The sequence below is a fragment of the Alternaria atra genome (assembly GCF_907166805.1).
Source record: "Alternaria atra isolate CS162 genome assembly, contig: 23, whole genome shotgun sequence".
Classification (NCBI taxonomy): Eukaryota; Fungi; Ascomycota; class Dothideomycetes; order Pleosporales; family Pleosporaceae; genus Alternaria; species Alternaria atra.
The window spans coordinates 3,708,852-3,736,339 of NW_025091321.1; the positions used below are offsets into that span (position 1 = coordinate 3,708,852).

General features: G+C 52.6%; 7 protein-coding genes across 7 annotated transcripts; 4 read left to right on the forward strand and 3 right to left on the reverse strand.

Moving 5' to 3' along the window:
• Positions 1-78: 78 nt before the first annotated feature.
• On the forward strand, positions 79-2,537 carry ALTATR162_LOCUS4786 (uncharacterized protein; the record flags this gene model as incomplete). Its single annotated transcript, XM_043312401.1, has 2 exons — positions 79-762; positions 816-2,537. 2 exons carry the CDS (start codon positions 79-81, stop codon positions 2,535-2,537), a joined length of 2,406 nt encoding a protein of 801 aa, XP_043168336.1.
• Positions 2,538-4,318: 1,781 nt separating this feature from the next.
• ALTATR162_LOCUS4787 (uncharacterized protein) lies at positions 4,319-11,731 on the forward strand (the record flags this gene model as incomplete). The annotated part of the gene is made up of 3 exons (XM_043312402.1): positions 4,319-4,606; positions 4,734-5,579; positions 5,633-11,731. The coding sequence occupies 3 exons, from the start codon at positions 4,319-4,321 to the stop codon at positions 11,729-11,731; spliced, it is 7,233 nt and encodes a 2,410-aa protein (XP_043168337.1).
• A 698-nt stretch (positions 11,732-12,429) lies between these two features.
• ALTATR162_LOCUS4788 (uncharacterized protein) lies at positions 12,430-13,359 on the reverse strand (the record flags this gene model as incomplete). The annotated part of the gene is made up of 3 exons (XM_043312403.1): positions 12,430-12,894; positions 12,953-13,198; positions 13,246-13,359. The coding sequence occupies 3 exons, from the start codon at positions 13,357-13,359 to the stop codon at positions 12,430-12,432; spliced, it is 825 nt and encodes a 274-aa protein (XP_043168338.1).
• Positions 13,360-14,494: 1,135 nt separating this feature from the next.
• On the reverse strand, positions 14,495-16,170 carry ALTATR162_LOCUS4789 (uncharacterized protein; the record flags this gene model as incomplete). Its single annotated transcript, XM_043312404.1, has 4 exons — positions 14,495-14,874; positions 14,919-15,113; positions 15,168-15,415; positions 15,836-16,170. The coding sequence occupies 4 exons, from the start codon at positions 16,168-16,170 to the stop codon at positions 14,495-14,497; spliced, it is 1,158 nt and encodes a 385-aa protein (XP_043168339.1).
• A 2,716-nt stretch (positions 16,171-18,886) lies between these two features.
• Positions 18,887-19,666, forward strand: ALTATR162_LOCUS4790 (uncharacterized protein; the record flags this gene model as incomplete). Its single annotated transcript, XM_043312405.1, has 1 exon — positions 18,887-19,666. One exon carries the CDS (start codon positions 18,887-18,889, stop codon positions 19,664-19,666), a length of 780 nt encoding a protein of 259 aa, XP_043168340.1.
• A 1,274-nt stretch (positions 19,667-20,940) lies between these two features.
• ALTATR162_LOCUS4791 (uncharacterized protein) lies at positions 20,941-21,466 on the reverse strand (the record flags this gene model as incomplete). Its single annotated transcript, XM_043312406.1, has 3 exons — positions 20,941-21,061; positions 21,188-21,331; positions 21,387-21,466. 3 exons carry the CDS (start codon positions 21,464-21,466, stop codon positions 20,941-20,943), a joined length of 345 nt encoding a protein of 114 aa, XP_043168341.1.
• A 1,778-nt stretch (positions 21,467-23,244) lies between these two features.
• Positions 23,245-26,907, forward strand: ALTATR162_LOCUS4792 (uncharacterized protein; the record flags this gene model as incomplete). The annotated part of the gene is made up of 4 exons (XM_043312407.1): positions 23,245-23,705; positions 23,759-24,073; positions 25,464-26,527; positions 26,576-26,907. 4 exons carry the CDS (start codon positions 23,245-23,247, stop codon positions 26,905-26,907), a joined length of 2,172 nt encoding a protein of 723 aa, XP_043168342.1.
• Positions 26,908-27,488: the final 581 nt, after the last annotated feature.

The following is a 27,488-nucleotide window of genomic DNA, read 5'->3' on the forward strand; positions in this document are numbered from 1 at the left end:
AAACCTCGCGCCCCGAACATGCTCAGTACTGCAGCCAAGCTAAGATAGCCGACCCCAACTGGACAACTGCAGGTAACCATGGCTGTCGCTGCAGCTTCCCGTCCTGCGCCCCATGGACAACGCTCGCCAACCCTCAGCGATGCGGGCATGATCCTCCCAACTTTTGAGGCCGACTTTGAGCGCGAGGCTTTACCTGCTCCCTCTCCAGAGCGCCCGCCGTCGCCGTCGGACCTCTACAAGCACGCAAACTCAAGTCGAGTCAGATTAAGTTCCGCACCCCAGGGCCGGCGCCGCGCCTCACAACAAACAAAATCCCCGTCCCTATCAGCACAGTCCTCGCGCTCCACGCTGCGCAACATGCCCGACTCAGAGACTACTCCTAAGAGTGTGCGTGCCCGTGATGATGCTTTTGCCTCGTCTCCCACCATCCAGAACACACTGAGCAGCCATTCCCCTGGCAATTGGCATGGTCAAGACCACCACAAGATTAGCCCTACTTCAAGCTCGATATTCAGCGAAGACTTTGAGCACTGGCCCGGGTTCGATAGCCACGACAGCTTCGAGGACAGTGGAGTAGATCTCGAAGAGCAAGAAAAGCGCAACCACTCTGCGCAGGATAGCGACGCTGGCGACGGCATGGGCAATGAGCGATGGCGCGAGGACCGCACTAGTGGCAGCGACGACGAGAACGACCCGTACTCATCTGCCGCGCTCAGTAGGAGGGCAGAGATCATCTTGGCAAATGCGAAGAAGCGGCTGAATGTATGCGCTTCTTCACGCTACCATAGACTAGATGTTTGCTAACAAAACTACAGGTAATGGAGGGTAACCTCCGCGGTGCACGAGAATCACTAGTCGTATCACCCACCTTCCACTCGAGAAACACGTCTTCCGACTTGACCTCACACATTGCGGCTAGTCGCGACCGTGACCGACGGCTGTATGCTGGTATAGGACCAATACCTCCGCGCATCAACTCATATCGCCAGTCCCTCCTCACTCCAAACGGCAGCAGCCCCAGCCATACACGGGGGATGAGCGAGACGTCGGTGCCACTCCCTTTCACGCCTTCGCACTCGTATCTAACGCGGACTACATCCAACAAGCGAGCATCGAGTGCATTCGGCCATATTAGCGGTCCATGGTCGCCTGAAGGCTACGGCCAGGGGCGTTTCCCTATCAAGGAGTCTCGAAGTGTGGAGCATCTCCGCAATCCTCGTACAACCTGGAACAGTAGCGAACGCGAGCATGCTGCAAGGTCCGCGTCGAGAAGCTCAAGGTCCCCGACTGCGCTGGAGACTTTGCCAGAAGACGAGGATGGAGCGAGGGTCCATCGGTCCACTTCTGCAGCTAGTGGTCTTCGTGACCAAATGAATGATCTCAAGGGCAGAATCTCCAGTCTGAAGCTAAAGGCACAAGAAGACCACCTTCGACGTCGAAGCATGCAAAGCCTACGCGCGCCGAGCCCCTTTACATCTTCCGAGACATGGGATGCAGGAAACACAACAAACGCTGGCTTGGGTATCACGACAGACCCCTACGAAGAACAAGAACGACCGTTGACGGCCACTACTACCACCTCTCAGCAACATGGCGAGAAACTCGTAACTCACTCCAGCAAACAGACCCAAGGCCCCAACGGACACGCATACTCTGTCCAACCATACGACCAGACGGAGGAGGAATCGAGTGAGTCAACAGCGTTCGAAGACGATGATGCCGATGAGACTGAGTCTGACTTCGTCTCTGTGAATGGAGACGATGAGGAACCTGGCCCGGATAGTGTGTACGAGGACGCCGTCTACGAGATGCCCGTAACGGAGCGACATGAAGACCGTGTAGATGCATTCGACTATGAGACTTTCTTCCTGCACAGTGCAATGGGCACTTACAGCCTAGAGGACCGCCGATCGAGTACCAGTTCCGGTACTTCTACCGAAACGACCCGACCTGTGACAGCCGTCCAAACCACAGATGGACTGAGCACTGCTGAGAAGAGAATCTCAGTTCACCAGCGGAATCCCAGCGTTGACTCAGTCTCGACTGTCGCCACATTTGCCACTGCAGCAGAAGAACAAGACGACGACGACGACGACCAAGAGAACGAGCACATGGATCAATTCTCTCAGCAAATACTGTCAAACCAAAATCAGCCTCTCTCTCGCCCTGGTACCCAAAGCGGCCTCCTCTCCCTACGCTCAGACTCGGCCATCAACATGCGACGCGGCAATGGCGCGTCTCCAACACAATCGGCATTATCACGTGGCTCGTCTTCGCCTGGAGAGCTCGCCAGCGGACTTCAAACCTCGAGAATATTCTCTATCCTTACGGAAGGCTCTAGGGACGAACCACGGGTAGCACTCAGCGAGGAAGAGACGCAGCTTATCTACGGGCTTGCAGCCAGTATCCAGAATGTCTGCTCCAATCTACAGCACACATACGGCGATGCATATGAACGCAAAGCTTTGCGACGAAGACTTGATGAAGCCCGCAAAATACTTAATGGTGAGGACATCGAAGATGACCAGTCCTTTTAATGCGTCACATTCGTTCTTTTGATTTTCTTTTCTTCCGAATTACGGTAATGTCTAACTCGACTGCAGCGGTTTAGCGTCTCTCGTCTCCACCTTTCACGAGCTTACTACCTATTATGTGTAATTTCGGGACATCCCATACTTTCTCTTCCATTTTGTTCTTTTCTTTGGCAGATTTCTTGTATCTTGTCTAGGGGGTCACGACTATTGGATTATAGATAATTTCTCTTATGTGTATTGATACCCGGGATGCGGTGGTGGCGGGGTCATAGGACTCCGGTGTATGTGGACACGTTTTTTTCCACATGGCAGTGCAAGTACTTGTTAGCTCTAGAATCTAGCATGCCCATCTTCCATGTACGTAGGGCTGCCAGAACCAATCTATGATCTACAAACCCAATCTACAGATCTGCCTTCCCAGCACATTGGGCCTGACCGTTTGTCAAGACCAGTCTCTAGAAAGCTATCAGAAGACGGTGGGATTCTAGGGTGGAGTCGGGCGCGAGATTTACCCCTCCCGAGGCTGTCACGAACCTAGATCCATGGGAGGATTGCCTCCAACTTTGGGGGTAACAGCCCCACCAAACACCGTCATGCCTGGACCTTTTGACATTAAACGCATGCAAAATACAGCCCGCTCTGCGTTGGCCATGTACCGTCACCCTGACAGCGAGCGAAAGCGGCAGCTCTAATGCACGTCTCGTACGCGTACAGGTTTGCCGCGCTCTGCGATGTGTGCCGGCAGCGCGCTGCTATTGGGTCGAGCGCGGCAGCATGAAGACTGGCGGTGTAGAGACGGCCATGGTAACCATATGCAACACAAGATGCCAACAGCACGGATACCCACTAGACACTCCGCAATTGGCCCACCACGGCGTGGCTGGGGGCGTGCTAGACAGAGAAGGATGGGTTCCGAGAGTGCCATGCTGCGTGCTGCACCCGGCGCCTCCAAACTGAAGCACAACATTGAATTATCCACAACACAGGCTCATGCAATGCGCCCCGGCCCTAACCGTAAATTTTCACCCAGCGGAATAACTCAGACCTGCCGCCCGCATCGCGCATCGTCGTTTCCCTGCATCTGATCTTATCTCGACATCTCACGATATCTGGGACAAGCCTCCCACAACAACCACCCTCCCCCAGCAGCTCCGGCTGAATATCCCTCGACGAGCCACCCCTCATTTTTGGAAATCTCGCCTACGGCTGGCCCGGGCGCGTGTGTGTGACGACGGTGGATGAAACGAACCGCAAGCTCCAACAGGCTTGGTGTGCGCAACGAGCAAAGCCTATTCGACCCCGATAACGATTGGCGTTGCGGAAAGACATCCATACACACTACACAGTCCTTGTGACCACTCGCGACGCCCGTTCCCCTGCTTTCGCCTCTGACGCTGACTGAATCTGAATCTGTGCGTCTGCAGTCTCCTGCATACTCCTGTACCTGCTGCGACGGCGACTCTTTAATTCGACGTTTACCGATCGCCTTGTCTTAGAGTTTTAATATTTGGCTGGTGTAATTTGCGACGGATTGCATCACCATCTTCACTTGTCGAGGGCCATATTTTTGCCCACGTGTACTACTACAGCTCGACGCATCGAGACCCCGCAGCAGCAGACGGCGAAGGAAGTCACGCTGCACCATCCCGCCTTCGTACCGTATACGAAAACACCTGCCGCCTACGCATTTGCATCCTCGCCGCTCCACGCTCGCGGTTTCGCACGAGCGCTCATGTGCCTACCTCCGCCCTGCTCCTTCTATTTGCGCGTCTCACACTCGCACAATGTCTCTTGTCAGCTCTCATCGCGCCGCCGCCGTCGCGCCATCTGCGAGACCAAGGACCCTGCTGCTTTCGAGGACTGGATCGGATGAGCGAGGTTGGGATACCAAGAGTCGAAACATGCAGCTCAAGGATGATTGGCCAGCAAGCTATACCTTCGGAAACACAACAGCTTGGGAGTCTGAGAATGACTGGCCCATTGCTGAGTTGATGGCGGACATGCACCAGGCGCTGGATCGGCTGGAATGCCCAAGCGCTGGAGACAAGAGTTCGAGTAGAGGTTTTATTCCGGTACGACGACACTGCTTTGTTTGGTCCTTTGCCCATATTTGGTTCACGATCACCCCATTCCACACTGCACTGTCAACCGCTTTTCGCGTTTATTGATTCCATGGCTCATTTTCTAACAACTATTCAGCGGCATGATCTTACAACCAAATTGTCGCGCTCTCTCCCATCAACATTTGAGTCCTCACCGGAATCATGGAGTCCAGCACCGCGAAACTATGGACCCCCACCACCACCATCATATGATGAATCGATTGCAGACATGCCCCCAGACTACACTTCCACCGATGCGCCAGCCTTTGCGAAAACGCTTGATTACTTACCATTCCCTTCTTTGCGCGCTTCATTATCCTCTAGTGTCAATGGTTTGCGCAAACGCAACATTTCATCTCCAACGTCTTCATTCTTCCTCGATGTGAAATCTCCATATGTAGACATCGACTTTGGCTACAGTGACACCGGCATCAGATCGCATGCAAAGAAGAGCAAGAAAGCAGCAGCCACTAAGAAACCTGCGGCAGCAGCTGCACCAGTAGACGAAGGCAACAAGGGAGAGGAAGCTGGTGGTGGCGACAATGGTGGGTGTGACCCGCCTGCAGATAGCGGGGCTGGAGGCGATGGTGGCGACGGTGATAAGGGGAAGAAAAAGACCAAAAAGGAGAAGGAGGAAGAGGAGCGCTTAAAGAAAGAGGAGGAGGAGCGTGTGAAAAAAGAGGAGGAAGAGCGCCTGGCCAAGGAAGAAGAGGAGCGCTTGCAAAAGGAGGAGGAAGAGCGTCTTGCAAAGGAGGCTGAAGAAGAGGCCGAGCGCAAGAAGAAGGAAGAGGAAGAAGCGGCCGCTGCAGCTGCAGCGAAACCGTCGATACTAAGTGCCACCTCAGGCTTGAGCTGGGGGAAGGAACCAGCTTCAAACACAGACGACTGGGCTGCGTTTGGTGCGGGCGCTCCCGGCAAGAAGAAGAAGGGCAAAAAGGGGAAGGTTAGTCATTTCGGCTTTTTAGTTACACATAGCAGCACGCTAACTCACGACAGACGGCCGAGCCCGCACCCCCGCCTCCTCCTGATCCTCCAGCGGAACCGCCAACAACATTCGACGACATCAACCTGGACGAGGCAAGTGCACCAAAGATTGACATGAATTTCGGTGACACGGGCGCAACTAAACCTGGATTTGGACTCCCTGGGCTTGGCAATTGGACTTCTGGTTGGGGCTCGTCGAATAAAGACACGAATGCAGAAGGCGACAACCCCTGGGGTTCCTCAGATAAGAAGAAGAAGGAGGATGGATTCGACTTCGACTTCGATGCATTTAAGAACCCGCCAGCTGAAGAGAAGCCAGCTGAAGATGACGGATGGGGCGGCTTAGGTGCTACAACGAAGAGCAAGAAGAAGAGCAAGAAAGGGGCATTGATTGATGACAGTGTACCGGAAGTTCCTCCCCCTCCTCCACCACCAGAGCCTGAAAAGAAAGAGGAGGACGACTCATGGGGAGCATTCAACTTTGGTGGCACCGCAAAGGACAAGAAGAAAAAGAAGAAGGGCGTACTTGAGGAGGAGCCCCCGCCACCTGAGCCAGAGCCGGAGCCTGAACCCGTACCCGAACCTGAGCCGGAACCTGAACCTCCGAAGGTGGAGGTAGATCCTTATGCGGGGCTTAGTAAGTCACAGGCGAAGAAGCTAAAGGCCAAGTTGGACAAAGAGGCGAAGTTGAAGGAAGAGGAAGATGCGAAGCGCCAGAAAGAGGAAGAGGAGGCTGCTGAGATCAGGCGACAGGAGGAAGAAGAGGCAGAACGGATACGCCTAGAAGAGGAGGAAGCCGAATTGAAGAAGATGGAGGAAGAGGAAGCCGCCGCCGCCGCTGCTGAAGCCGAGAAGAGCAAGAAGAAGGAAGACGACCCCTGGGGCGATTGGGGCGGTGCAGCTCCGACCGTCAAAAAGAAGAAGAAGGGCAAGAAAGGTGTAGAGGAAGACCTTCCGCCACCTCCACCACCACCTCCTCCCGAGCCCGAAGCCGAGCCCGAGCCCGAGCCTACTCTCGAGGACAAGCCAGCTGAACCCTGGGACGATTGGGGCTCGGCAGCTCCTATCACCAAGAAAGGTAAGAAAAGCAAGAAGGGCGTCATTACTGAACCGATCGTCGAGGAGCCGCCGCCACCGCCAGAACCGGAGCCTTCCCCACCACCAGAAGAAGAGAAGGGCTCTGACTGGGGTCTGAGTTCGATATGGGGTGGATCGAAGAAGAAGAAGAAGAACCACTCTGTTGAATTAGACTCAATTCCCGCACATTCACCAGAGCCCATAATCGAAGAACTCGCTTCTGTTCATCAACCCGAAGACGTTGAAGAGCCCAAGGAAGATGAATCCGACGACTGGGGCGCGCCATCTTGGAGCAAGAAGAAGAAGAAGGATCCAAAGAAGGATGCGCCGGTAGAAGTCATTGAGGACACGATAACACCTGTTCAAAAGCCCGATGAGGATGATCCTTGGGGTAGTGCAGCCTTCAACATCGGCAAGAAAGCAAAGAAGGGCAAAAAGGGGCTTGTTCCGCCGAACGTGCCAACACCCCCAGGAGAGTTTGATTCAGAGTTTCCTGCACCGAAAGAAATCGAAGCTCCTCCGCCAGCCGAAGATGAAGATATTTGGGGCGCTGCTGCTACGACAACGACAAAGAAGAAGGGGAAGACCGTGGGCAGTCTTCTCGGCAAATTTGAGCCCCAAGATCCTGTCCCAAAGCCGGCAAACGACACTTTCGAGGATCTTATCTCGCTTGACGATCCACCACCAGCTGAGGAACCAGTTGTGGAAGAAGCGCCGGTCGAAGAGAAGAAGAAGAGCAAGAAAGATAAAGAGAGCACAAAGTCGAGCAGCATATGGGGCTCTTTGGGTGGCTCGTCCAAGGCGCCTAAGAAGGAGTCTACCTTGGAGAAGAGAGCACGTGAGAAGCGTGAGAAGAAGGAGCGAGAGGAACAAGAGCGTCTAGAGAGGGAGGCTGCTGAGAAAGAGGAGGAAGAGCGTCTCGCTCGTGAAGCTGAAGAGGCGGCCGCGGCTGAACAAGCGCGTATTGAGGCCGAGGAAGCCGAGGCAGCACGTATAGCGGAAGAAGAGCGTCTAGAGGAAGAGAAGAAGCGAGAAGAAGAGTCAGCAGCATCGAAGCTCGCAGGTTGGGGTGCAAGCATTTGGGGCGGAGGAAAGAAGAAGGAGACGCCTAGAGAGAAGAGAGCTCGTGAGAAGAAAGAGGAAGAAGAGCGTTTGGCCAAAGCAGCTGCTGAACAAGCAGAGAGGGAGCGCCTCGAGCGTGAAGAAGAAGAGCGTCTTCAGCGCGAAGAAGAGGAACGACTGGAACAGGAACGTCTTGAGCGTGAAGAGCAGGAACGCATCGCGGCAGAAGAAGCCGAGCGTGCTGCTGAAGAAGAACGAGCGCGTATTGAAGCTGAAGAACTCGAGGCAGCACGGATAGCGGCAGAAGAGGAAGAAGCTCGTCGTATCGCTGAGGAGGAAGCTAAAGCAAGTTCTGGATGGGGTATGTTTGGTCTGGGTAAGAAGAAAGAGTCGACAAAGCAGAGACGCGAGCGAGAGGCCAAGGAGAAGAAAGAGCGCGAAGAACAAGAGCGGCTGGAACGTGAAGCCAGAGAAGCCGCCGAAGCCGAAGCCGCTGCTGCTGCTGCTGCGGAAGAGGTAGAGAGAGCTCAGAAAGAGGCTGAAGAGGCCGAGTTTGCTCGCATCGCCGCTGAACAGGACATGGTCCTCGAACCTGAGCCACCAGTCTCTTCGAAAGAGAAGAAAAAGAAAAAGAAAAGGGGTGTTGTTGAAGAACTTCCCCCACCTCCTCCGCCTCCACCAGCCGAACCTACGAACGACGACGACCTATTTGATCTTATCAAAGATGAAGATGCGGGCGAACTTTTGGCCGAGCTCGAGAAACCCACTTGGAAAGAACAAAAGCAACAGGAAGCAGCTAGCGGCTGGGGCAGCGCATGGGGTATCTCTCTCCGCAAGACAAAGCCTGAACCTGCACCCGTGATTCCCGATCCGGAACCGGAACCAGAACCAGAGCCCGAGGTAGAAGAACCAATCCTTGAAGAGCCCGAAGAGCCTCCAGAGGAACCAGAACCTGAGGTCGTCGAGGAACCACCTCCACCGAAACTCTCGTCAAAGGAGGAGCGAAGACTCAAGAAATCCAAGAAACATCGACATGCCGAACCGGAACCGGAACCGGAACCAGAACCAGAACCAGAGCCAGAGCCAATTGTCGAGGAACCAGCGCCAGAGCCGGAACCAGAACCCGAGGTAGTCGCAGTGGTTGAAAAGCCTCGTAAGAAGCTGTCGTCCAAGGAAAAGAAAAAGCTAGAGGAAGAAAAGCTGAAAGAGGAGAAACGACTGAAGAAGCTCAAGAAGAAGGGGATAGTCGAAGCTCCTGTGGTGATTCCTGAACCCGAACCAGAGCCTGAAGTGCCTGCTGAGAGGTCACCTGGAATTGGCGCATTCCCTGATGACGACGGCGACATGATGGACTTTGAGGATGCGCTAGAGCCACCACCAGAAGAGCCTGCCGAACCAGAGCCTGAACCAGAGCCTGTCGTTGAACCCGAACCAGAACCAGAACCAGTACCTGGACCTTCCATTCTCAAGGAGTTGCAGAAGCTGAAAAAGACTAAGAAGAGTAGCAGATCGAGAGGCATGACTTTTGACGACCCTCCTCCACCGCCACCACCGCCTCCAGAACCCGAGATTGACCCTGAATCTGAACCAGAGCCAATCGTCGAAGAGGAAGAGCCGGAGCCGGAAGCTGAACCTGAACCTGAACCTGAACCAGAGCCTGTTGTAGTGGTGCCTGAGAGGAAGCTCAAGAAGTCCAAGAAAGATAGCAAAAGAAGGACACGTTATGCAGAGCCGGAACCCGAACCTGCACCTGAGCCAGAGCCGATCGTTGAAGAACCGGCAGAAGATGCAGAGCTTGTTGACATGGACGACGAGGAGGAAGACGCCAAACTTCCCACACCACCTCCAGAATCTCCAAAAAAGGAGCGCGGCAAGCTGGGTCGCAGTGCTACCACCGCTGGGGGCTGGGGCCTCTTTGGCGCAGCCAAAACCACTAAGACCAGGAGAGTATCCGGTGGTGAAGAAGGCGTAGGCAAGCCTGATATGCCACGCACGAAGTCGGCACGAACCTCGTCCACCCGGGACAACGATATGAAGTCACGGTCATCAGGCTCGAACGAAGCGCACACATCTAAGCCAATAGTATCACGTTCCAAGTCAACACGCGCTGCTACTGGACTAGGTGCCATGTTTGGTGTTGCGGCGCCGCCCCCACCTTCGCGCTCAAAGTCGCATCGCACCAAGACGTTATCGCGCCGACCCTCAATCGACCAGGATGCTGCTATGATGTCGCCGCCACAAACGGATACAGATGCGAGGGTCCCTTCAAAGGCTGCCAAGATGATGGGCATGAAAAGCTCGTCGCGCAGGACCAGTACTAGGGACGCCAGAGACAAGGGCAGGTCTTCTCGAGGTAAGCCGTTCCCCGCTAAGCACGATGCGCCTGTCATTGGCTGGCGTAGCCGTAAGCAAACACATGGAGCTAACCGCATGGCAGCTGTTCCAGACCCATATCCTGTAGACGATGACCAAGATCTTGACGATGAGTCTCCTCCCCCAGCAACCCGTCCAGAACCATTGCATCGCAAATCCAAGCGCGACTCAGCGCAACCCCTAGAACCCGTGACTGCACCGCCTAGTGCCGACGATCCCATCATCGTCGACCCCATGGATGTGGACCCTGCCCCAGCTGAGGCTGAACGGCCCCGCCGCGAACGTGAGCGGGAGCGACCTCGTCGTGCGCGCGGCAACTCTGATGCCATGGGCACGCTTGCTGGTGTCGCAGGTACTGCCGCTGCTGTAAAGGGCTTCAAGGGAATGTTTGGCCTTGGTCGCAAGAAGGTCGCACCGGAAGAGGCACCCCGCGAGCGCCGCCGCACCGCCTACGAGACTGAAGACGAGCGCAGACATCGCAAGCGATCGACAACCCGCGGAGGCGCAACAGAAGACGAGGCAAAGCGACTGCGACATGAGCGCCGTAGTCTACGCAATCCTCCGCCTGAAGATGTTATGATGTCTGGCGCAAATGGCACACCCGACGACTACGATGCCGAGCGAGAGGCACGACGAGCTGAGCGCAGGGCTAAGCGCGATGCGGAGAAAGGATCTCGACGTGCAGAGCTCGAAGAGGCAGAGGCTAAGGCAGAGCGCCGCCGTGAACGTGAGCGCGAGAACGAGCGAGCGACTCTTGCGGAGAAAAAGGCTCGCCAAATGGCTGAGTTGGAGCGTCGTAATCAGGAGGCTGAGGAGCAACTGCGCCGCATGGCAGAGAAGGAGGAACGCAAGAAGGCACGAGGCGGAGACGAACGAGAGCGCGAAAAACGTTCTTCACGCCGCAAAGACAAGGACCGCGAAGAACCCCGTCCGAAGGCCGAACGCCGTCGAACAACGCACGTGGACGAGGAAGCTGAACGTCGCCGTCGTCACGAAGAGCGCCGTGCTGCTAGACGCAACTCTGACTACCCAGTCCAAGCCAGCGGTGAGCCCATCACCGACTACTTCGACGAGCGCAACGGCGCAAAACGTTCCAAACACCGCAGTTCGCGCCAGGCTGCGGAGGAAGAAAACATGCCGTACCTCAACAACAAGAGCGGTGATAAGACCTCCTCGTGGGTCGAGTCTCTCTCCAACGAACCACCGCTCCCTCCACCTATCTCCGAGACGGTCCTCGATCCCGCCCCGGGCATGCGGGAGGAGCTCGATGACGAAGAAACGTTCTCCCAAGACGAAGACGTCCGCCTGCGTATCGCCGGCCGCAAAGGTCCCAAGCGTGACAAGGAGCGCGCCGAACGCCGCAAAGCCGAAGACAAAGAACGCGAGCGCGATAGGTCTCACAAACATAGTCGACGGGCGACACACTACGAAGGCATGAAGGTGCCAGAGGAGGAAGTGGAGAGGAAGAGGACCTCGCGCAGGACGAGCTATGCGCCTGCGTATGAAGAGCCCCCTGTTCGCACTTGGGATGGCAGACCAGCCGTTAACGGCGGTGCGCCTACTGCCAAGAGGGGAAGCTGGATGAAGAAGTTCTTTTAAAGCTACGACTCTTCTTTTTTTACCGCTCGCTTTAGATTTTACGATGTAATATGGGTTTTACGAGATGGATTTTTGCATGTGTATATGTTTTTGAAATGTTTGGATTACGGATGGAACGAAGCGAAGCGGGTTTGGCTACTTTCTGATTTGATGGTTTTCTCATGCATTGCGCGGCGTTTTGAACCGCAATTCTTTCGTCAGACTTTGGACGTATATCCTTCTGGTTTACTTTACTACTTTTATTCACGAGAACTATTTTACTTCTTCATTCTATCTTCTTGGGCATCTCCCAGCTACTGCGTTCTTGTTATACCCCGGGTTTATCACATCGTTACTTGAGTTTCCTGGGTACTTCCGGAATGGGCTGATGGGAGGCACGAGAAAGTGAGATAGATACCCCTCGCTTAGTTTCTCAATACAAGCGAGCATTGCAGTTGTAATGAGCCTTGCCGGTGCACATGTGAGACCTCGGTGATTCAGATATTGTGCAAGTAGAAATCTGCGTTGCTTAATCATCGTTTGGTATATCAGATACTGCTTTAACCCAGCCACCCAGGACGCCTATCGCCGAATCCATGCTAGTTCCTCGAGGATGCTATTGAACTACTCATAACCCTCCGTGCTCCCTATTTCTGCTTCCTAGTATTGTCGTTTTTTCGTCTGTACAATAGTGAAAAAGGCCGTCATAGGCCCAGTTGTCATAGCTGCGCAGCTGCTCCTTCAACGCCTTCCGCGGTTTCCATGTCATCATCATCTTCGTCGTCATCCTCCTCTTCATCCTCCTCTTCAAATCCAGTCTCCATCTTCAGTGTCTTCAGCCTGTCTTTCATCTCGTCCTTCTTGTCTGCTTGCCATCGCGCCAGCGCTGCTGCAGAGTGTACTTTGAAGCCGAAAACGCGGGGCTCGTACCGCCGTTGCGACTTTGGCGGCAGCATCGCGGGGTAGACTTGGAAAAGGATGTTATGGAATGAGGTGCCGAAGTATGCACCGTCAATTACAGCGTGACGTGAAGACTTGGGGTTGTAGAGGTCTTCGCAGCGAGCGCAGTAGAGTTTTACGGGTGAGGCATTGGGAACGTCTGATTGACCCATTGGGAGGAGGGGTTGCGATTCGCACATTACGCGGGGGCATTTGCCGAAATCGGATTTCTTGAACTTCTCGAGCTAGAAAGCGTTGTGTTAGCTATACACACGACACATATAGCGTGGATATCTGACGTACCATCTTTGCTAGACCCCGAGTCGTGACGATGTACCTTGCGTGTACTAGTCCATAAAGATGCCGTGCCGACTTCTCGATCTGTTCCCGCATATCATCATCGCAGTCGAAGTCGAACACGTCCGTTACAAGATCGAGTGCATATTGGTAGTACTGAACTTCGGTGTTCAGACCCGTAAGATTGAAGCGATCGGTGAGGTACTCTTCGTCAATCTCGCAGAAGTATTCGTTCCCTCGTGAGGATATGAACTAGTCATTGGTTAGCATATGCTTGAAACCGCGTTCATTGCTTCTACGTTTTCGTAGTTCGACCACCAGTCTGACCACCACGGACTCTGCAGGATCATGAGCGGACCCCACTCGGCCGCGAAGATCCGGTCATATTCCGAGTCAATTACATGGGTGCACATGCGTGTGGAGATATAGCCGTTCTGACCGCAGCTACCGCTGGCGCACGGTCAGACGTGACCTGCTATGAAGAGCTGGTAGGCCATACCACGCAACTAGGAACCTTCTGTTCCACTCCCACTCGCTCAGTGTTCGTAGAGCCATGGCCGACGCTCAGACGATACCAACGGGGATAGTGTATGAAGCTAGGGTACTCACCCAATCTCGCCAGTAGCTTGTGTAGTCGCTATCCGTGTCGCTATTGAAGTCGTCCATGTTGCGCTTGCTCTCGGCGACGAGCTCCGAAGGATTTGTGCGTTTGTATGTACTCTTTGTAGGCTACGACCACCGGCGTGGTGGGGCGTTGCGATCAGGCGCAAACACGGGTCGGGACGCGGTTGCGGAGTGAATTGCGCGCCCACCTAGTGGGATGGGAGTCGGTCGCATCCCACCTTGTTTCTCCGCTCCGGTGGCGCTAGTCGTTTGGGGCGCGTGCCCATCAGTACGACAGCCCCATACTTCCCCACCAACCATCTCCAAAAGGGTCGTCGGCAATCTGTTTCAAGTTCTGCATGAAGAAAACGATCTCGATTGAACATCCATGTTGATGGAGGTTTTCTAGGTTGCCATTTTATGGGACAGTGGTACGAAGAAGCTCGTTTTTTTGTCAGACCTCGGGAAGTTGTACGAGAAGCACTAGAATGTACTCCAAGGTATACGTTGCAATATACGTTACAACTCGGATAGAAGTGTTAGCGTATACCTTTAGGGTAAATTGCGATGTTCGGGGTATACCTCATGAAGTACAGGCTTCGTCGTACCTCCATATGAAGGTTTGCAAGGTCCGAATATACGAGCTTGTCTATCTTCCAATAGGGTTTTTTCTCTATATCCAATATTATTTCCCCTGATTTTTTATATACATGACATAGAAAGTAAGGATCTAATCCACTTTTGAGCTTTTGATATGATTACAAGACCTGCCAAATTCCCAATCAAATTCTAACCTGGGAAGCACACATACGAACAAATCTCCGGGGCTGAAAACTCACGGCCCATTGTAGACTTCGATCATCTTTTTTGAGCTCACTATTCACAAATGCTATCAAGGGGTCCCGGAACTGGTTCTATTCCTTATTGGTATGGTATCATCGTACTTCAGACAAGAGGTTTCGTCGTGATCGCTGGCAACCGGAAGACTTTGGCAGGATCACGCTTCTGGGAGGCCATCTCCAACATCCAAGGGCGAACTACTTCGTAAAGATCTTTGGCCGCTTTGGCCGCTTGGCCGGAGTTTATGGATCTGATTGGCGTGGTCACGTAAAGCGCTTCCAAATGTGTGGCGTTCGTGAGTAAAGGAAAAGAGAACACTACTCCAGGTCTTCGCGCCAACAGGTCTGCTACACCGAGCCTGCGGGGTAAGGGTAGGCTTCGGATGAATTGAAGCGAGAAGGCGTTGAAGGCGGCTACAGATTCGAGGATGAATATGTTTTTACCTTGGAATAATATCGTCAGTCCAACAGCGTCAAATGTTATATCTAGCCCATGTATGTAGAAGCCCCAAATTCTGTTTATTACGTACCATAGAAGACTGGCGCACTCTCCAGGTTGGTCTGGCGACAGACTTGGGACAAATGTACTCCGATTCGCATGTATCCAGCATCGCTACGCCTGGGGTGACGCATGCCGAACTTTTCCAGACCGGGTACCTGGACGTTGGGTATGTCTTCAAGGTCTGGAAGTAGCAGACACACTCTGTAGAAGCGCTCAACAGTAGCTAATCGTCAGTCAGCTTTATGACCTGACAACCAAAGACTGGACAGGTAATTACTACGGGTATGTTGTTGGCCTTTACATGCCGCAAAACGAGTAGAATTTTCCTTGTCGACTAATGCGTACTCGTAGATCACGATGCGGATCTCACCCGCCATGTCGAGGAATGGGAAAACAGTGTCATCTTGACGCGGCGGTGCGGTTGGATCTTGCTCATCACGTAGCTTCTTATGTTGCTTCGTCGTATTAGTGCTGCTCCTGTTTGTAGCCCGCTTTGCTGGAGACATCTGATCCTGCGCTGTATCGCTGTATCTTTGAGAAGTGCTCAGGAGGAAGTAAGCGTAGGAAGTAGTGAAGTGAAGTGGGAGGAGAAATATAGAGATTGCTGGTGTCTAATATGCCTTGAACCAACGCTAACGCCACTTACTAGGAGAGGTTAGTTAGTGATAGGTAGAAGATGCTGCAACATAGCAGTAAGGTGAGGTATAGATCCACCAATGAGATCTACGTATTGTCAGTCATGGTCTCAACAATGAGTTCACCACACATCTAAAAGTTATTGGCGGGAAGAGACGTGAGACAAGCCAGTTTATTCTGGATGAAGCGCCAAAACCATATTTATTCCATCAGTCCCACCTTAGGTTATTGATTGCTCTCCGTATGTGTTGCGCTCCCAACGCCTCACAGGATGCTGAACTATCACATTCAGGCCTTCCAGCATGTAACTGCTTCATCTCATCACTCCAAGAATGCCTGCCATTATGCCAAGTCTCCTGCCTTGCCTCACTCTCCTTTACTAGATCCAACAATGGTCGCGGATTGCTCCCTCCGCCATAGACCTCTGTCTTCAACGCAGTCTTGACTAGTTTCTTCCAGTCTCTTCCCTCAATCTCAATGTTAAATCCCATCGGGCATTCAAGAGTGCCAGTGTGCAGATGCTGCAAAGCCGGGTTGTTATCACCGATTCGGTATGGTTTCTTCTGACCGGTTTCCTCCAAGCGTACGGCCTCGCGATCAACCTCGATAAGCACCTTGTTGAAGCGGTCCACAATCGCCTTCATCACAGATACTATTGACTGTACATTCTGGATCGCAGAGTATGATTCTTTCGGGCACTGATTACAGTGTATCAAATCCGAGAGCGCTGCCATTGCTTTTCGTAGAGGCAAAACAACCTGGGGAAAATGAAAGGTGACAACAGCTTGTAACTCTGTAAGAGTCAACCATGTCGTTGTAAGACATGAGCACTGTCCCATGGTTGATTGCTCGGAAAAGGTATCGTGAAGACCAATAGCCTGGGTGTCAGGTTGAACGTCCGGCGCTAGATTCCACAGCAATGGGTCGATGGGTGTATCCAAAGTGTACCTGCAGCGGCTTCAATATTCATCGGTTGTCGTCTGACGGATGTGACATACACATTATTGCACCCGGATGGCATTTCAAACTGATCTTGAAGGCTGAGGCCATGATGTTGCGGTGTTATAACCTCATTTCCTGCCGAACCATCTGATGATTGCACATCTTGCAAAAGGGGCGGAGAGATCAGACTGTCCAGATCTGCAAAGCTTGGCATTCCAGAGAGGTCATTCCAAACGTCGGTATACTCGTCCTGCACTAATGCAGGTAACCCCGTAGGCTCGTCCGCTTCGTCTTCCCTCAATCTCTTCCTGGGACGACCCATCTGCTTTTGCGGCGAGTAAACACAATCGATCTTCTCTTTCTGGCACCGAACGCATCTCGGCTTGTGGCCCGAGCATTTCAACTTTCGTGTCCCTGAGTATAGTTGAGCGTCGTGCGGGGCAGATGGGAGCCTAGCTTGAGGTACTCACGGCACTCGTCGCAAGCCGCATGAAGTTTTCCCGTTGGTTGCACGTTCTGTTGTACCATTGTGTAGTGTCACGGAAAAGCTTAGACTGGAGAGGTGATAGCGCTGAAAGTGGGGATCTCGAGCCAGTATCAGAATGTTGTTGTAGTTTTGCGTAGGGTCAGGGATAGCCATCCGGGAACGCCTAAATCCGCCAGCTCTGCCATGCACATCCCCATAAAGAATGGTTGCGCAGATTAGCCCCACCTGATGACGGGATAACGTGCTGGATTATCGACCATTAACACATGGAATCACAGACCCTTGTTTTCCATGAATGTTAGGTAAGCTGTTCGTTGGTGTACTACTCCAACCTGAAACACAGCTATCCGCGGTCGTATAGGGCCGAATTAGGTGTGCAACCTTGGAAATATTCGCAGTGACGGGCATGCCGGGTCACGGTGTGCTGTCAGTAGACGAACCAAGCACAACAGGAATTAACAAGTTTGACCAAGCAGGTGCGACTGCTAGTTGTTGAAGTGAGGCTATACGTGCCAGGATTCACGCCGAGCCGCCCTCATTGACCAATGCGATACTGAGCCCTTTGCAGCATGCTGGAGGCTGAGTACGGATCCGAATATCGATAAGACCGCAAGAGCCACCCTGGGACCCAGTGCGCTGGGTGTGGCAGGACAACCGTAATGTTTCACACAGTTGTTCACCGCTTCTAACGCCAAATCTTGAGTCTCACATGGCTACCCAGAGGCTTCGCGCAACCGCGCAGAAGACTCGAGTATTGGCAATCAATCTGGAAAACGGAGGCGCATACCGCGCGCATCTGGCAATCTACGATTGATGGAAAGGGCGCAGCAGCTCCGCCTTCTTCTTGCATCTCTCCCATCTTGGGATGGTTTGTTCGTAATCACCTCCACCGGTTGGAACAATGTGCAGCTGACTAGGGTGTCCCATGTTTGATGGCGCGCGCCCTATTGCTAGAGGCGCACAAAAGCTGATGCCTGATCTCTAGTGGTTGCGATTCCGATGGAGGCCACAGTCTACCAAGGTCGCAAGGTTTGAGGGATTTGTTTTCTAAACTAAGTGTGAAATGCGAGGTTCTCTAGAGGTCGGGAGTAGGTGCAATCAGACTCGAAACCCCATGGAGAGGCCGCGCAGCCACATCAAAGGATGAAATGGAGCGTGCAGTTTGGCGAACGTGATACCTCTTTAACCTAATCGGGATCTAGGGCTGATGGAGGATGGCGCCGGTGGGAGAAGTTATTGGTTGGGAGCCACCGACACTGCTGCACGTTTTTGTGAGTCACAGAATTCGGCCCTTTCTGGCGCCGCGCTCGCTTCCGGTTACTTTTAATCCCCCACTTCCCTCGCTGCCTGAATTTCTCCCTTCTATTCACCTCAACACACTACAACACGAAACAATACACAAGACAGTCACAAACAATGGCTGCCTTTTAACTTCCCCCGCGTCTCTCCGTCGACTAACAGCCGACACATTGGATTACCCAATCATACCCACTCTCCCCACTTCAACTACAACCTCAGAGCCTTCCTTTTTGGAACCTCTGAACTCAAGTCTAGCCTCGCGCAACTTTAGTTCGCCGTCTCCCCTCCCGTTCGACTTCACGTCGACCATCACGGCTTCCCAACAGTCATCATGGCTTTCTTCACCAGCTCCCAACGCCTCTCGGCAACCACAAAATACGAGTCAACACGCATTCGCCCATCCGCAGTCGGACTTTGTGCTCTACGAAACACCACCGGTCTCCCAACGGCCTCTGCGAGCACCGAGCGCTCCTCAGCCTGGGCATACGTTTAACAACGGCCAGCACTTCTACGCAAATTCTGCCCCGTCATCTACTACAGAATTCCAACAGCCACGGTTACGCCAACGTCCTCCGGTTCCACTGTTCCCCAGCTCTAGCAACAACACTCCCCAACTGCACAACGTCACAAACATGGCAGGTACGACGCACGCTTTCCCCGCTCTCGATCGCGAGCTCACCTTCCCCGCAGACTTGAATAGCAACAACTCCTTCGACTCGGGTGCGAGCCTGATGTCTAACTTCAACAACGGAGTCTTCTCTATGGACTCGGTGTCCGCATTCACGGCGATCAACGATCCTTCAGTTGCCGCCGGGTCTACGCGCACCGTGTCCCCCAAGGACATCTTCAATGATGCCTTTGGGTCTGCACCCCCTTCTGCGGCGTTTACCAACTTAACTTCCCCTGATATTGGTGACTCCCCTTTCATCAACGATAGCTTCGAGTGCTCCCCGATGTTCAACGGCGAGCCTGTTATTTCCGATACGAGCGACTGGTTCTCCTTGTTCCCTGAGCAGGAGACCAAGGTTCCTGATACTGTCTACGCACCTGCCATCTCCATGCCCATGGACCGCACTATCAGCAGCCAGTCTATGGAGCGATCCGGTTCTTCCAGCACCGGCTCTCCTCTCGTTTTGGACAACTACTCTCGACGAAAGTCATCCGTCACCAACTCACCTGCAATAAACGGCATCAGCAAGTCTCGTCGGCGCAAGGGTCCTCTGCCCAGCATCACCGTCGATCCTAGTGACAAGATCGCCTTGAAGCGAGCACGCAATACTCTTGCTGCTCGTGAGTCGCGTCAAAGGAAGTTCGACCATGTCAGCACTCTCGAACAGCGCAACTCTGAGCTCGAAGCTGAAGTCGAAAAGTGGAAGAGCATTGCTATGGCTCATGGATACAGCGGACAATGAATGTCCTCGTCTCTCTCATATGGTTCCCGGTGGTCGTAAGGAGCTGGTGAAGAAACCAGCCTTGCCTTTCGGCAAAAGTTTTCCTTTCCGTGTTGTTTCTCGCGGTATTTCCTTTTGCTTCTGTCGCCTTCCTATCTCCGGATGGATGGTGTTTTCGCGCTTTTGCTCTTACATTGTTATCGCCGGTGTGCAGTCTCCCCTTGTGGTTTTCGATTGACTCCGCCTGGTGTAGGTGGTAATGTGGTGTTGTTCGTTTCTGATCGATGCATCCATAGTTGAGGAGCGCTTTCGTGGTGAAGTCTCCGGGATAGTCTCCTTATACATACCTGATATTCATAAATGACTCTATGTAGTTGTGACTCTTGTGATGTTCTATGACTCAGCCTTGTCCAACACTGGCTGCAGTGTTAATGACTGTTGGTTATGGCTCACATTGACACAGGGTGATCAAGTTCGAATTGACATGACGTGTGCTATTGTACAACAATATGCGCAATGTCAGCGATACCACGACATGCGATACGGTCTACTGGATTGTTGTCTTGGTGCGCATGTTGGTTTGGCTGAGCGTAGACGTGGCGATGTTCAGTACAGCAACTCGAGGCAAAACGATTCACTCCTCTAACCACACCAGTGTATGCTATAACGATATCTCAGCGTAACTGAAGCCGAGCAATCCCCAGCAATCTATCGTCGTGCCATATCCGCGAGTGGGCTCCACTCGCTTGACATTATAGTCCCTAGTGGGGCGCCCCCGCATCGAGTGCAAAGCCTTCACCCCTCGCTCGTACCGTGAGACATGACCACTTCAAGTATATAAAACCGTATAACACCTCGATATACATGAAGCAATCAACGGCAAGATGGCCGAGATTGCTGTTCAGGGGAAAGTGGCCACGGCTAGACTTGCAGCTGTAGGTTATTCGGTATGCATAGTAGATGCGCCTTTCACTTCCCCATAGGATGAGCGGTTGACGACGACGATCGTAGGTGGGCAATACCCTACTGCCGCCCTATGTCGAATTGACAATCCTCCAATTGCATGTCCTATCATCAACACCAACGATATATGAAACGCCCATTCTACCGCAAAATCCCCTCACAGACTGGGGAAACTATGTACACGCACCAGATCAATGGCTTGGGTATCTCCAAAATAACATTAGTGTTCCCGTGTGTGAAGTTTGGCCTGAAGTAACGCGCATATCTGTGCCTGGCTGGACGGTACAAGGCTTACTTCACCTGCATCAACTGCACGCTCTCCAAACCTCCTCCTAGCCCATTTGCATCTTTTGGTCGTCTTGCTGAGGCTCTTTTGATGAGATTGATAGGCCCTCCATGGCAAGCTTGGCCATGTACTCGTCGACCATGAGCTTGATGTTGCGATATTGAGCGCTGTCAATGCCGAACGTTGCAAGCGCGTTGCGAAGGGAAGATTGGAGCTAGGGCGAGTTAGCCGTATGCCAGCCTACTGCTACGCACAGCATTACTTCGAGGTAGAAAGGACATGACATAACTTACGGACATGAGCAAGTCGTCTGGCTGAGCTGCCATGGCCACCTCTTGATGGCGGAGCACTGGGGTCTTCGATATGGCTTATCTGTTCCCGACGTTGGTGCTGCGTACGATGAATCAGCGAGTAAAAGCGAGAGGTATGGAGACGCTCTAGATGTCCAGTCAGTTCTTTTGAGTCACGAGCCCTAAGCTGGGCTGGGTATACCCTAGTGACCTTTCGAAGATTAGTGTTCTACTAGAGTTGCTGGACACTCCAAAGGTTATCTCTCTTGCACTTTGACACATGGGTCCACTAGGCAACACTTCTATGTTCGGAACAAAAAAAAAGCAAAAAAAGAGCAAAAAAGAAGACAAAAAGATGTTGATGAGGGTGGGATTCGAACCCACGCCATTTCTGACTGCGGAAGTTGCTTAGAAACCTAAACGCAGCGCCTTAACCACTCGGCCACCTCACCGTAAGTTGTTCGATGAATGAGTTCAAAAATCAAAATAATATATCCCATTTGTTACAGCAGTCGGCTTTATCCAACGCCGGAGCAAGAGTTTGCACTTGACCTGTGCGGCGTACTATGATGATGAGGGAGTTCATCTTCCAAGAGCTAAGTGCGATAGGACTAGGCCATATGCTAGTTGGCATCGTCATCGTGTCATGCCGTCTTGTTGGAGCAATGGCCAAAGCACAGCCAATCTGCCATGCTTATTCATCCAAACTCGAAAGGGACCTGACGTCTTCACACTCTCCAACTCTGCATCCTACATTGACCAAAATACATCATTTTTCCTCTAGAATTTGGAGTCCTGCTGTAGTGTGCCTTTCCGTTCCCATCGCGGTACCATCTCGCGTTTATAAGCCTCTTATCCAATAGAGGGTCACAGAACGAGCTTCGTAGTCTTCAAAGTGGTAGCTAGTAAAACTACATCCCTTACCAGTGCCATTGTCAATTTATATTCTCTACTTTCAAACTACAGGCGTGGAGAGCTGAGAGGCGCATTGCGAGCATGTACTACTCAGCTGTAGCCATGCATAGGCGCACAACCAGCGATCCTCGTTTAGTGAGGCTCGCTAGGAAACAAGAGCAGGCTTCAGAACATACGCTGAAGAAACAGGGGCGCAGTGCGAGTGCTGCCACGTAGAAGTAGCTCACATAGGCGCACAATCAGTAAGGCTCATCCAGCGAGGCTCGCGAGAAGATAGGAACAGGTGCTGGGAACTAAGATGTGTGCTATGGGTACACATCACTTCAATGCAGCCACGCGGAGCTCCTCAGTCACTATGGACCCTGATACGGAAGCGTTGATGGCTGCGGTGGCGAGGTTTGGCGCGTCCCGTTGCGCTGTCGCGCTCTGCATGCGCTTCGAAACTCGACGAGCCTCAAGCTTCACTGCACCGCAAGCCTCGTCCACGCACCTATCCCATCCCGCATCACCTCAGAATGAAGAAGCAGACGACAATAAAGAACTTTTTTTCGAAACGTTCATCCCCCGATGCTGCGCATGACGATGCCACCCCGAAGCGCCCGAAACTCGGCTCGCAATCGGCTGTAGCCACAGAAGAAGCTCCTCCCATCGTCGGAGAAGAGCCAAACCTCGTTAAGGAAGAGTCTATAGATTTCTAAGCGTATATTGAGCTCATCAACGCCCTCCTTTCTAAAGTCAATGTCAACGACAGGCCATTCTGGGAGAACCTGTTAGGCGAATTGCACGAGAGGCTACCGGACGAGCAGCAGGAAGAGGAGGCTGCGGACGAAGCCGTAGCTACACAAAGCATATTTTTAACCGCCATACAGTCATTTCTGCGGCGGTAGATTTATGTCTGCCCATTTAAAGCTGTAGGAAGATGCAGCCACGAGACAAGCTTCTTCGATGCGTACAGGGGCTTTTGCCGTCACGTCCTTGATGAGCACTCAGATGATGGCGTAGTGGTTAGCTACGCGGTTTCAAAGATTGAAGACGGCACAGCAAAGATCCCTTGCCCAAACGGCCGCACACACATGTCGGTCACTCACCAAAGGGCCAACCACCATGCCAAAAACGAGGATTGCACCGCTACGCCCCCAGCATCCATGCAGTGCCCTTGGCACCCCTACACTGTGTGCTCTGCATCTAGGACAGCACGGGCATTAGCAAGCTACCATCGCAGCCACGAGCAAGACTTGCATGGCCCCTACCAATGTTCAAAGGCTGCATACGGCAAGTTCTTTGCATCCCTATACGTTTTTGCTAGCCATGAAGAACGCTGCGACAAGAGAGAGGCCACCCTTAGCAGCACCAGCTACCGCTTCGCTCTGACAAAGGCCGCAGAGATCAGCCACCCACACAGGATCATCATTGTTAATCGCAGTTCCTCACATCCTCCGAAGGAGTGGAAAGCGAAGACACGAAGCATACATGAGAGTCTCCCTGTCATTGGAAAGCCAATCCTGGCGCACTATGTTGCAATGGGCAACAGCAGTGAAGGATCTGGAATCTCCGCTGTCTTGCAGAGCTGCTCAACTGCTCGACACGGCAGCTTCCCGCACCGGCGGTCAATCAGAGTGTCTCCCAGAAGAACCTTCACCAGCGCCTCTCCCTTCACAGGGCTTTCAAGTTCACCGCAGCGATCGTTGGAGATATCCAGGCCGCCAATGACTCCGGCATCACACCTCTCCTCATCTCGGTAGGCCTAGACGGCTGGACCTGTGACGTGAGGATGATTTTTCCGTGGCTGCAAGCCTCAAACCTCCTGTTTGAGCTGGTCATTCCAACCGCGAAGCCGGTATATGGCATGACAGGTCGTTTTGCAGAGAAACATGGCGATATCTACTGGTGGACATACCAGGCCAAGGCAATCTTGCAGGCGCTGAAGCAAGGTGCTGGTCACGATGGAATGACAGACGAGCTGATTGCCGCCTGGTAGCACCTCCAGTCCAGCGAAGAGGTTGCTTTTGGCATGTAGTGCGGCCGCATTACAGTCGACACAAATCCCCAGTTTCCCGAGGTCGAACAAGCCAGCTATGCAATCGGCTTCCGTCACTTTCATGCCTGCTTGCCCCTTGTAAAGGTCTTTTATAGTAGTCGCTGAGACCATTGTCAAGCTGAGCCGTTTGCTTCTCTGCTCAAGTCGAGTGGGCGAGTGCCTGAAGGTAAGGCAGCCACAGATCTAGATGCAGCGAAAGATATCGTCAAGGGGTTGTTATTGAGCACCTTTCATCCTACGGGTACGTGTGTCATGATGCTGAAGGAACTCGATGGTGTCGTGGATAGCAGACTAAAGATATACGGCACAAAGAACCTGAGGGTTGTACGCGTCAATCTTTCCGATGGAGGCGTTGGGAAACATCCAGGCGACAGTCTATGCGGTGGCGGAGAAGGCAGCAGACCTTATCAAGAGGGACTGGACGAAGTAGTAGTGATCTGCAAATGTATCTGAGTGCCTAAACTTCATCCACATCAGCCGCCACCAGAACCATTATCCTGGAGTGTCGTAGCTCTTAGGCGACCAACTCGACAGCGTCATAAATCCTCAAAGCTCCAATTACCCACTAAGCCAACCTGTTAGGCTTGTGGTGAAGGCATTAGACACAACACGTGTGCGGCAGTGCAACAGGCAGCAGGAGTAGGCAGTAGTCACATGGACGCTAAACTAGTGCAGCACGGTCCATCCCAGCTGTCTATATCAACCCACCCTTCCCACGTCCCTCTCTCGCTCATCAGCTCTCTTTGCCTAAGGCTTAGATCAAGTGTAGTATCTGTTCTTTATAGTTTAATCGCTATAACGCCACTCTCGGTGGCTTTCGGTTATCTTTATTTTTGTACCAAGACCTTGGGTCCCTGAGCTTGCTCATACCCGAGACATAGTGTCGCCAGTATCATGCACTACCTCTGGCAGACGCGAACTTTTTCATTGAGTGTTTTCGCTTGCGAAAACCTTGAGGAAGAAACAAAAACTTGCTCTCTCCAAATCATGCTCGAAATGGCTCTGAACAACACCTACACAGGCAAGCTGAGATCGCCTAACCCCAAACGCCCTACCGCAGAGTCCTAGCGCCACCGGAACCTACCATATACGCTGACGTTGTGCTAGTCACAACGCTCACCCCTCCACAACTCTTCAGACTAACCACTCTCAAAGATGAGTGGTAATACAAGACCAAAGAAGAAGCGGAGAGGCGGGCCTCGTAGTAGAACAGGTATGTCTCATTCAAATTTGCAATCAAGCCCAGATAGGCTAATCTCATCAAGGCTGGTACGTTGCTGTCCTCGTCGTGAAAATCTTTACTTTGGACTAATTATGTTGGTCCAGCGCTACCTGCAAACGCCGCCACACACGCTGCGATGAGAAGAAGCCTGTGTGCGGGAACTGTGAACGCCTGAATCTTGAGTGCGAGCCATCCGAAGAGGTTGCGTGGGCTGCTTCCCATACCGACACAATACGAGATCAACCAGACAATGATGCGCCTTTACTTGTTGACGTGTTCAGGACACGTATGAACGATCTCGATCTCTCCCAAGATCCGTTATTAGGTCAGAATTACATACCTGTAACTGGAATTACACCACCAGGACCGACCGGCTCGAATGGTCTGAAGAAGATACGATTGACTCCCGAAAGCGCTTTCCTTCTCCAGACCTACGTACGTACTGTCGCTACCTGGATGGATATTTTTGATCATAGTAGTACTTTCCAGCATAAGATTCCACAGCTAGTCCTGGCATCACCACTCCTGTTCCATTGCGTGTGCGCTTTCACCGCCAATTACCTAGCCCTTTCGAACTCGAGCCATGACCCTTCTTGGCAAGTCACAGCTGGCAAGCACTATGGTGAATCTTTGCGCCTGCTAATAGAAGCTTTGAGTATGCCGTCGCACGAACATGCGCTGACCGCCAGTATGCTGCTCTTGAGCTACGAGATTCACGGAGCTTTGCGGTCTGAAGACTATCGCCGTCATTTTCTAGGCCTTACAGTACTCATCAAGTCGCGGCATGTTACTGCGCAGTCGAGCGGAACGGACCTTGCGAATTTCTGGATCTATGTTCGACACGAGATCGTTGTTGCGATGGCGAGCGAGCAGCCACTGATACTGGACCCTGCAGAATGGGAGGTATCTTGGATTGAGGGCGAGACTAGAGAAGATGTGCTTGGAAATCATGTTCTCTGGATACTAGCGAGAGTAATTAACCTCATCTTTGGCCCAGATGGTCGAACAGCAGCCGGTAAAGAACAACGTCAGAACTTCTTGCATGAAATAGAGATATGGCGCAGGGGACTCTCCGATACCTTCGTGGGCATCCCATATGGTGATAAAGACGCGGATGGCTTTTGCAAAGTGTACTTCCCAGTGGCTGCTGCTGCCGCTGCGGCGTTTTGTGCGTACATCTGTGTTATCGACTCTCAATGCATTCTAACATCTCTAGGGTACCATATAACACATATCCTGCTCTATGCGGAGCCGGAACTCCAAGACGAAGCCTACATCCCTCTAATCCAGGAGCAAGCTATGAGAATTACTGACATAGCCATATCGGACTTCCCCCCAGCGCTAATGGTCTTCTCTACGCATGGTTTGTTTTACGGTACGTATTCGTTCTTACAACTGCATATTGTCACACAACAAACCCATCGCAAAGCTGACTCTGGTGAAATGCAGCCGCGAAGCATATACACAGTATATCAAGAAAATCACGCATCTGGAACATTCTCAATGAAGTTGAACGCCAAACTGGATACAATACAGGAACGACTGTGAGGCTTCTCCAAACCTTAGTCGAAGAAGACGCGCAACGTCACAACGAAAGCATCCCGCGAACTACTCCCACAACTCAGAACGGGACCTGATCCAAATGCGACGGCGGAGGACCCCGTGTCTTACGAGTTTCTTCGTACTTAGTAGCTGGGCATCATCCGATATCGGAACGAGCCGCCTTGTCGATCAGCCTCAGGCACAAATGAAGCCAACAATTGACCGAGCACAGCGGCGAAATCTCCTGGAATGGTGGTGGTTATGGTGCGCTGTCAAGACTCTTGGCCTATCGCTTCGCACGAACGTAGCCACAGCGGCAAGGCTCCAGGCTAGTGGCGCGCAGAGTATACCTGTCACTGGCATCCATTACCGTCACCCACGTACCTACTCAGGCCCAACATGGTTCGTGGATTGCGCTTTAAGGCGTCCCTAGTATATCAATTAATCAACCTGGCCGGGGTCGATCTAGGCTTTACAATTTTTCTTCGTCGAACACATACTCAAGACCAACCTGTGACAAACCTGTGAGTTTCATTTTAAAATCGCGCGCTGCGAGAAGGATCGAGCATAGGCGAGGCTTCGCCACA